Source organism: Dendrobates tinctorius, unplaced genomic scaffold, assembly GCF_039654945.1.
Source record: "Dendrobates tinctorius isolate UK_male_01 unplaced genomic scaffold, ASM3965494v1 ptg000054l, whole genome shotgun sequence".
Classification (NCBI taxonomy): Eukaryota; Metazoa; Chordata; class Amphibia; order Anura; family Dendrobatidae; genus Dendrobates; species Dendrobates tinctorius.
Window position 1 is genome coordinate 13492842 of NW_027361722.1, and position 10715 is coordinate 13503556.

The 10715-nt window shown below is 48.9% G+C and overlaps 1 protein-coding gene across 5 annotated transcripts in view; it reads left to right on the plus strand.

Annotated features, from left to right (window-relative positions):
- Nucleotides 1-8720, plus strand: part of LOC141091489 (beta-1,4-galactosyltransferase 3-like) — a 44634-nt gene extending 35914 nt beyond the window's left edge. For 4 of the 5 annotated variants that reach the window (XM_073577103.1, XM_073577100.1, XM_073577102.1 and 1 more), the window contains exons 5-8: nucleotides 240-362; nucleotides 993-1097; nucleotides 1287-1669; nucleotides 8245-8720. In XM_073577103.1, coding sequence (XP_073433204.1) covers nucleotides 240-362; nucleotides 993-1097; nucleotides 1287-1455 — 397 coding nt within the window. In that variant the 3' untranslated portion in view covers nucleotides 1456-1669; nucleotides 8245-8720. The remainder of the gene's footprint in view (nucleotides 1-239; nucleotides 363-992; nucleotides 1098-1286; nucleotides 1670-8244) is intronic. The other variant, XM_073577104.1, reaches the window with a different exon arrangement.
- The last annotated feature ends 1995 nt before the right edge of the window (nucleotides 8721-10715 follow it).

Genomic DNA, 10715 nt, shown 5'->3' on the forward strand with positions numbered 1-10715 from the left:
CATTCACAATAGATGATGTCACAGCTCACCTCCTCCTCCTGTACAATGACTGATAACACCTCTATATACAGTAGATAACACAGGATCCACCATTCACTATACATGTCACAGCTCACCTTCTCCTCCTGTACATTGACTGATTATACCTCTAGATACAGTAGATAACACAGGATCCACCACTCACAATAGGTGATGTCACAGCTCACCTCCCTTGTTTTCTTTGCCCCCTTTCCCTGCAGCCTTCCGTATTGGGCATACTTTGGCGGAGTGTCTGCGCTTACACCAGATCAGTTCATGAAGATGAATGGATTCCCCAACACGTACTGGGGCTGGGGAGGAGAGGATGATGATATCGCCATGAGGTAATCCTTTCCGGTGAGGGTCTCCAATCTTTATAATGAGCGTTAAATAGCTTTAGAACTGGACCCTTATAAGTCAGTAATAACCTTGGTGATATTTCTCATTGGGGAAAGTTTCTCTGTAGCTCAGACTTTTGTTTTCTTCCCTGTAGTCTCGCTGTAATGATATCCAGAAACCTCTATAGTTACCATTAAATCCATCCAGTGTAAAAACATAAATAACAGACAGCATGGAGGGGAGAGGAGGGGGATGCGGCTGCAGTTACAGAATTCGCAACCGCATTAGGGAAGAGGGAGGAGAAACCCAGATAACGAAAGGCACGAGGCCCCAAATTTTAGGTCATAAGATAGCAGCTTTTGTAATGAATCTGCAGCTGCTTTTTTATACGGACAGCCATCTTTTCTGAAGGAATAGTTAAGGGCCCCTTAGTGACTTTGCAACTAGGGACTTAAAGACTAAGTATGGAAGTTCTAACAATCAGAAGGTTTGCGAAAACTCGCGTCACGTCTCCTTTTAAGTTGCACAGACTATTTCCTATAGATGCCCTTGCAGCTATTTTTTTTTGGGGGGGACAACCTGAGAGTAACGAGTAATACATGAGCTGTATAACGTGGTAATGTGTGTGTTATAAGGATCCGTCTCTCAGGGATGAGTATGACTCGGACGCCGCTGAGCATCGGCCGATATAAAATGGTCCCACACGACCGTGACGCCGGCAACGAGGAAAACTCCCGCAGGTAAAAAATTGTCTCTGACACTAGAAACTAACCTCTGACTCTTATATTGAACTTATCGTTCCCCGGCCCCTCGTTCCCCGGCCCCTCGTTCCCCGGCCCCTCGTTCCCCGGCCCCTCGTTCCCCGCTTGCTGACTGTTTCCAACACCGATCAGATCTGATCTCTAACTCTTTCTTCTTTAATTTTGTAGACATAATCTGTTGAGTAATACGAGAAAAACGTGGCGAGATGACGGGATGAATTCCTTACATTTCCTACTCTTTTCCCGAGAGAAAATCCAACTTTACACCAACATCTCGGTGGACATTGGTGAAGCTCCGGTGATGCCGACCGAGGCGAGCCGGTGGAGGTTCTTTTAGCACTTGGTCAGAAATGGACTAATGGAAGCTGTTATGGGTGAGGCTGTGTGTCCCCATATGGCCACTGAAGAGATGTAAGACCAACAGTGGACCTCAGCCTGTCTCCTCATTCGGCCTGTATTTTCCATTGTTGCCTGTAGAGGTCGCTGTGTGGACTGTAAGATGCTGGAATGAAGGGATCGATAAGAGGACGATTAAGGACTTATTGTTATTGGTACTGTTTGATTTTAGTGTTATTTTTTTTTATCTGAAATGAGGCAGTTTATATGAATTATTCTCATATTTGACTTTCTTTTAGTCAATAGTCATATTTTATATAAAGAAAAAGTGTCCTTTAAATCACCGTGCGCCTTACACCTTCTGGCATCGGCCCTTACCGAGATTTACATTGTAATTTCTTTTAAGGGATGCTAGAAATTCTTATTTATTGTTTTGATATCATTCATGCCCCCAAAATATAAATGGTCATACTCTCCTTACTTCACATCCCCCACAGTTGATGCTCCGCTGGTCTTGGTGGAAGCTATATCTCTCCAATTCGGAAGTCAAAAGGGTGGCTGCAGCCGCCAGATGACTAGAAGAGCGCCCCGTTACTGTGATGACGCTCTATTCTAGTCACCTGACTGCTGCAGCCAATCAAAGGCTTCAGCAGTCCTGTTCCCTCCCAAGCGGAGCTGGTCATACTTTCCAAAGAAGACTGGGGCTGAAAAATGAGTATGCCTCGGTTTATTATTTTATATATATCCGTGCCTTAAAAAAGAAAAATTCAGTGTTGAACAACTTTTTTTTTTTTTTTTTTTTTTTTTTTTTTTTAATATGTGTTTAGGTAATGGAGCTCTTTTCCTGACATAACATAGAGCTCAGGGCAATAGTAAAAAATTTCTGATACTAGCCATCACCACTAGAGGGAGCTCACCGCATACTGTATAATAACCAGTATGCATTGAGCTCCTCCTAGTGGATGCAGGCAGCAAGAATATTAATTTTTATTCGATCGTCCATGACAGCACCACCTGAGAGAGGGGATCCGCCCTTTAGGAACAGGAAACCTACAGATACAAAAAGGGTGGCACCTCTCCCACGCATCAGTTGGTTTCCTGTTCCTAGAGGACAGGACTCTCTACAGATCGTCCGTCAGAATCATCATGGAATACCCAGGCCGGCTGACCGACCCAGGTAGCGAGGGGGTCTCCTACCTCGGTCAGTGCGGGGTCCCTGGAAGCGCCACGGTGGGGCCGGGTAGGTCACCACGACAGTGGACGAAGCAGGTGGAGCAAGGGTCCGGTGGATGCCGTCTCCAGAGCCAGCACCTGGTAGGTATGCCCCGGTGCGCTTCCCCAGGCCCGGTCCTCCGGGTCAGTGCTGTCTCCTGGCCGGGCTCATGGCGGCGCGGGGGGTGCTGGCACTCCGGGCGGGCCTGCGCGGCTCCTTCGCGCGCGCTCCCGCAGGGCTCTGTGAGCGGCGGAAGTGACGCGGCGGAAGGGGCGGAGCGATAGCGCCGATACCGGAAGTCGGGTGCCGGCGGCCTCCGGCGCGCGCCGCGGGTGCATGCCGGTCCGGGGGTCGCGCGGCGACCCGGCGAAGGCGAGGGGGGCCGGTGCATGGGGGAGGGAACGCAAATGCCGGGTGGGTGGTGCTAGGGCAGTATGCCTGCTGACCCGGACAGGAGGCCATATAAGGCAGATGGGGACGCCGCTGGGGTGCTTCTGAAGGCCCCAGCAATGGAGACGTCGGAAGCCCCCTTAGTCCAGCAGGACGAGACGCAGGAACACCCGCAGAAACAGGCGAGTGGCCAGCAGAAGAGACAGAAACGAACCAGCGACCAGAGCCGCGAAAGTTCCTCCAGAAAGGACCCCCCTGCCTCCCTCCGTGATCCGGTACCTGCCTCATCTGCATGGGTAAGAGATCTCCGTGAATGTACCCTGATGCAGTGTTCCTTTATGTTTTTTTTCAGGGGAAGAAGGTTACGGGAAAACAGAAACACAGGGAATGTGCCCTCTGTAGTTCCCCCCTACCAGATGGCCACCCTAAAAAATTATGCCAGCCATGCATACGGCAGACGGTAGGAGTTATTATGGACAGGGAGTCCAGGGGTAGATTGTCAGGCCCTTATACTCTCCCCCGTTTATGCAGGTAGCGGAAGAGACACCTGACTTCACTTCAAACCTGAGAGACATGATCAGGGCAGAAATGAAAGCTTTACCTCAAAGAGAACCTTCTAGGAGAAGAGAGGCTAGTGGTTCGGGCTCGGAGGCCTCAGTCGCCCCTGGGAAAGGGGACAATTCCTCGGCCTCCTCGTCGTCTTCCTCGGATGAAGACTCTAGCCGGTTTTGCTTCCCCTTAGAACAGATGGACAAATTAGTGAAAGCTATACGGTCCACCATGGGGGTAGCGGACAAAAAACGAGAACTCTCAGCACAGGACATTATGTTCGGGGGGTTGGACCCCAAAAAACGTAAAGCCTTTCCATTGAACGAAAAGGTTCAGAGCCCAATTGATAGAGAATGGAAGAGACCGGAGAAAAGGGGCTCCATGCCACCAGCCTTTAAGCGGAGATACCCCTTCGATGACCCGGTAGTAAACAGATGGGATAAAGCCCCGAAACTAGATGCTGCAGTAGCCAAAGCATCTAAAAAATCCGCCATACCATTTGACGATATGGCCTCCCTGAAAGATCCGTTAGATAAGAAAGCAGATTCTTTCCTTAAAGGGACATGGGAGATGTCAGCAGGCGCGTTAAGACCAGCGGTAGCTGCCACCTGTACAGCCAGATCCATGATGGTCTGGCTAGATCAGCTAGATTCCGAACTAAGAGATGGAGCTTAAAGATCATCTATTCGGAAAAATTTACCCATCATTCAGAATGCCGCAGCGTTTTTAGCCGATGCTTCTGCAGACTCTGCAAGAATGGCGGCAAAAGCCGCAGGTCTGTCTAATGCAGCGCGAAGAGCGCTCTGGTTAAAATGCTGGCCAGGAGATATTCAAACCCGGTCCCGTCTCTGTTCCATTCCCTGCGAGGGGGAGTACCTATTCGGTCCCGTCTTGGACGAATTGTTGGAGAAAGCTGGAGATGACAAAAAGAAATTTCCCAGTCTCCCGAACCCCTCGTACAGACGTCCCTTCGCCAGGAAAGGGGTTTTCCGGAGAAGGTCGTCCAGAGATCAGGGCAGATGGGATGATAAAAAAAGGAAAGGTACAGGATTCATGTTTGGGGGAGGGCGCCAGGAAGGTCCAGCTCGGGACACGAAAAAGCCGCCCCAATGACTAGTGGCCCCAGTAGGAGGGAGACTAGCTGCCTTCTACCCATCCTGGTCTCTGATCTCCAATAGCAGCTGGATATTGGGGATAATAGCCGTGGGACTACGACTAGAGTTTTCTAGGGTTCCCCTTGATCAATTTAAAATCACCCCACTCAGGTCATCTGCGGCAGAACAAGCTGCCCTGGAAGTCGAGGTTCATAACCTGTGCGCTAAGAAAGTCCTGATAGAGGTTCCAGAGGAAGAATGGGGGAAGGGATTCTACTCCCCTCTGTTCCTGGTCCGCAAACCGGACAGCTCCTTTAGGACAATAATTAACCTTAAAGCCCTCAACAAATTTTTGGTCATACGTCCCTTTAAGATGGAAACGATTAAATCTGCAATAAAATTGCTGTTCCAAAACTGCTTCATGGTGGTGTTAGATTTAAAAGACGCATACTACCATATACCCATCCATGCAGGCCATCAGCGGTTCCTCAGAGTGGCGGTTCAGTTGGATGGGTCAATTCGACATTTCCAATATGCGGCCCTCCCTTTTGGAGTGGCAGTCGCTCCCCGAGTGTTTACTAAGGTGATAGCGGAGGTCATGGCCCATCTACGTGAATCAAACATTCTGGTGATCCCCTACCTGGACGATTTTCTTATTGTAGGTAAAACGGCGAACCATTGTTTACAACAGCTACAAAAGGCAATGTCTGCCCTAGAACGGTTAGGATGGTTGCTGAACGTCAAAAAGTCCTGGTTGCAGCCAATGAAAGTCCAACAATTTTTGGGCCTAACCCTGGATTCTGAAAAACAGGAATGCCGTCTGCCTCTGGACAAGCTTGTTCTCCTCCATTATCAGATCCTGAACGCCTCCAATAACCCCACCATGTCCCTCAGAAAAGCCATGTCCCTTCTAGGCTCTCTCTCGGCCTGTATCCCGGCAGTCCAGTGGGCCCAGTTTCATGCAAGGAAACTACAGAGCGAGGTCTTATTACATCAAAAAGTCCTTGGAGGTTACTTGGAGGGTCAGCTAACCTTATCCCGTAACACAAGGGAGTCCCTAGAGTGGTGGTTACACAAGGATAACTTATACTCCCAGGGCACCCCTTTTAATAACGTAACCCGCATAGTCACCACGGATGCTAGTCCTTACGGTTGGGGAGCTCATATGGGTGAAATTCTAGTCCAGGACCGATGGCAACATCATCAGTTAGGAATGTCATCTAACCTAAAAGAATTAACGGCAGTAGAACAGGCGGCTAAAAAGCTCCTTGTGTATCTACAGGGCCATCATGTGCGAGTGTTCTCCGACAATCAGGTCACCGTGGCATACATCAATCGCCAAGGCGGGACTCGTTCCAGACCCCTGATGTTGGTAGCAGAACGGTTGTTCCATCTAGCAGAACAATACTTCCTATCTTTAACAGCATTGCATATAAAAGGAAAAGACAACATCACGGCAGACTTTTTAAGCCGCAATCGGCTAAAGCAAGGGGAATGGTCTTTAAACACCTCCATATTCAAACTGATTGTTCAAAAGTGGGGATATCCAGAGGTAGACCTATTCGCCACCAGAGACAACACTCAATTGGAACAATTCTGCTCCCTGAATCCCAGAGAAAATCCTCTGGCGGTAGATGCCTTCCTGATAAACTGGGACTTCAAACTAGCCTACGCCTTCCCTCCCCTATCTCTTCTACCCCTAGTGATGAGGAAAATCAGGAAAGACAGAGCAAGGGTGATAGTCATCGCTCCGTTTTGGCCCAGGAGAGCATGGTTCTCATGCCTCAGGACCATGTCTGTGTCCGATCCTTGGGTTCTGCCGGACATCCCGGATCTCCTGTCCCAGGGCCCAGTCTTCCATCCTCAGGTGGCTGGCCTTCATCTGACGGCGTGGAGTTTGAACGGTCATTATTAGAAGAAAAGGGTTTCTCCGCAGACCTAATTAACACCCTTCTTAAAAGTAGGAAAATCATTACCACAAAAATTTACGTCAGGATTTGGAAAAAATTCCTTCAAAACTCAGAAGTTATCGCTGGGGATTCAGCACCTATAATGCAGATATTAGAGTTCCTACAAAAAGGTCTAGACATGGGACTCTCTACCAGTACCCTTAAAGTACAAGTGTCAGCCTTGGGGGCTCTGTTTAGCTGCAACATTTCTGGTAATTATTGGATAAGCAGATTCATTAAGGCAGCAGGTAGATCCAGGCCAATAATGAAGGATAGGTTTATGCCGTGGGACTTGAACCTAGTCCTCACTGCTATGACAGACTCCATTCAAACCTATCTCGTCGGCTTCCCTAAAAATCCTGTCCCTCAAGGTAGCCTTCCTGGTAGCTCTGACATCAGCTCGCAGAATAAGCGATATTCAGGCTTTATCTAGGTGTCCTCCTTATTTACAGTTTAAAGAGGATAGGGTAATACTCAGACCTGATCCAGCGTACTTGCCAAAGGTAGTTTCTAGTTTCCATAGGACGCAGGAGATAGTTCTGCCATCCTTCCTCCCTAATCCAACTAATGAGAAGGAAAGGAAACTACACAGCCTGGATGTCAGGAGAGGCCTCATAGAATATCTGTCAGTCACTGATCCCTGGAAGAAAGATAATGCCCTATTTATCTCTCATCAAGGCCCCAGAAAAGGTTGTAGAGCATCAAAAAATACACTAGCCAGATGGATTAGAGAGGCGATTGCAATAGCATACACATCAAAGGGCAGGTCGCCACCCGAAAAGCTGAGGGCGCATTCCACCAGGGCAATGGCAACCTCATGGGCCGAAAGATCAGAAGTCTCCATCGACCAGATATGTAAGGCGGCTACTTGGTCCTCTCCGAGCACCTTTTATAGTCATTATAGGCTAGACCTAGGTGCTTCCACAGACTTCTCTTTTGGTATAAGGGTGCTGCAGGCTGTAGTCCCTCCCTAAAGCTGATATTACTCTCTGTAAATCTCTCAGGTGGTGCTGTCATGGACGATCGAATAAAGTCTTAGTTACTCACCGGTTAACGGTATTTTTCGGAGTCCATGACAGCACCCGTATATTCCCTCCCTTTAGTTTAATTGGGGTGTGCACGTCTTTTTTCTTGTTTATACTCACTGGTGATAAAAGTTATAATTGTAAAGAATACTGTACATAAATCATGCATTAACCTTGGAAGTCCTCTTGTGCTCTATAATCCAACTGATGCGTGGGAGAGGTGCCACCCTTTTTGTATCTGTAGGTTTCCTGTTCCTAAAGGGCGGATCCCCTCTCTCAGGTGGTGCTGTCATGGACTCCGAAAAATACTGTTAACCGGTGAGTAACTAAGACTTTTTTTCTAGTGACGAATTGTATCCGAAAAGCAAAGCTCCTGCTGCTAAAAAAGCAAACATTAAATTATTCTAGGCAGAACACTGGACCTAAAAAAGGACAGTAACCAAAAGTGAACAACTGTTTTAAGATTTGTGTGTTGAGATGACGTCTGTGACAGGACCCTCTAGAAATGTTGAAATGGGGGGTCCAGTTTTGTCTTATCCATAGATTTTTTTTTTTTTTTTTTTTTTTTAGAACGCCCATTGGTTTCACTTGGATCAGCTGCCGGACCCCCACTACATGACATGCCATAATAGACCACCTTCAGTGTTTTCGCCTCCTTGTATTCTGATCCCTCGCAGTATAAAATAAAATAAAAGATATAATTAATAATTGTTGTAGAATATATTGGCTATAGATGTAGAGTGAAGACCCCAATGGCAGCCATTAGTGGGAGTGTTTTGGGGGTTTCTTTTACATCCTGACATGCCTTTATAATTCCTTCGTTAGGCCTTCGGCCGCCATGGGCTCCACTTTTTCGGAATAAAGCTCTATTCTTAAATGACCTCTTTAATGTTATGCGTGGATTTACGTTGTAGCCGCTCATTCCCGTTGATTTGGGGTGCCTCGGTTCTGTGTTATGTTCCTGTTTTGCCGTGACGTTATCTTATTATATTATTCGGATGTTGATATTTATTGTGAAATAATAAAACAAAAATATGTATTTTCTACTGGTCGTTTTATAACGATTTTATTCTTTCTCTGATAGGGGAATGCACACAGTAATGTGAGTCACGGTGGGGTTACAACGCGTTTTCAGCCGTCCGCTAGCGCTATACGTCAGGGGGACCCTCCGGGTACCTCTGGCTGAAGGGTATATGATAGACATGAGCAATTCTGTGTATATTGGACACCCGGGAAGCTAAAAGGACACTCGCCACATGCTGTCACTCGACATTAATGTGTATTTTTTTTGCACCTAGTCTAAAAGCCCTTGTTCTCCTGAATCCGGCGTTTTTCTTCTGTTCCTGCTTCTCTCCCTTCCTGAGATATGGCTTTCTATTTTGCTGCATATAAATCTAGTCTAATTATCCAAGTGGCTGCATGCACAGAAGCAGCCGCTGCTTGGTCTGTGTGTAGGTGTTGTAGATATTGGCCGAAATTGATGACGTCCCACCAACTGGACAGGCCTATAAACTAGAGAAAGCCAGTGACCCAGGTGACTGGTTGACCTTCTGTAAGCATCGGCAGATCACAACTAATGTTTTACTATTGAGTGTCTAATGTGTATGGGAAGAGCCCCAGTCAAGAAGTTATTGGGGGGAAATATTGATCCAGCATATTCGATTTTGGAATGACAATCATATCGTCTCCCAGAGATGAGCCACTGCCAAGCGTATTTGGATATGGCTCATATGGAAAACCAAGGAGCACTTTACAAAATGAGCCATCCGGGAGATGAGACTCACCAGTCAGCCAACCACCATCTTCACTGCAGAATGGATGCGGGGTAATGATGGAGGAGAGAAGTCTAAAAGTGGACAGCCCCTTTCATATTTATTTTATCACTCGACATTGAGCAGAATGAAGTGTATCTGGCTGGGTGTAACTACTAATCCATGTTACAGTAGAACTTGTAACGTGTATTATTACTTGTGGCAGTGAAGCAACATCTTGTAATTTACTGCTTTGATCAAGTTTATAAATCATGCTACCGTTATTCAGCGCTTGTACTGTGATCAACAGCTTTCCCGCTGCCCTCCCGCGCACAGCATGATGTCCCCGCTGCCCTCCCGCGCACAGCATGATGTCCCCGCTGCCCTCCCGCGCACAGCATGATGTCCCCGCTGCCCTCCCGCGCACAGCATGATGTCCCCGCTGCCCTCCCGCGCACAGCATGATGTCCCCGCTGCCCTCCCGCGCACAGCATGATGTCCCCGCTGCCCTCCCGCGCACAGCATGATGTCCCCGCTGCCCTCCCGCGCACAGCATGATGTCCCCGCTGCCCTCCCGCGCACAGCATGATGTCCCCGCTGCCCTCCCGCGCACAGCATGATGTCCCCGCTGCCCTCCCGCGCACAGCATGATGTCCCCGCTGCCCTCCCGCGCACAGCATGATGTCCCCGCTGCCCTCCCGCGCACAGCATGATGTCCCCGCTGCCCTCCCGCGCACAGCATGATGTCCCCGCTGCCCTCCCGCGCACAGCATGATGTCCCCGCTGCCCTCCCGCGCACAGCATGATGTCCCCGCTGCCCTCCCGCGCACAGCATGATGTCCCCGCTGCCCTCCCGCGCACAGCATGATGTCCCCGCTGCCCTCCCGCGCACAGCATGATGTCCCCGCTGCCCTCCCGCGCACAGCATGATGTCCCCGCTGCCCTCCCGCGCACAGCATGATGTCCCCGCTGCCCTCCCGCGCACAGCATGATGTCCCCGCTGCCCTCCCGCGCACAGCATGATGTCCCCGCTGCCCTCCCGCGCACAGCATGATGTCCCCGCTGCCCTCCCGCGCACAGCATGATGTCCCCGCTGCCCTCCCGCGCACAGCATGATGTCCCCGCTGCCCTCCCGCGCACAGCATGATGATCCCTTACAGCCCCAACAGAATATAAAAAAATAAATATATCAATTTAAACCACCCCATATACCCTCTTAAGAAATAAAAAAAATTGCAAAAATAATCGTATTCGATATTGCTCCCAAAAATTTTTGATCTATCAAAATCT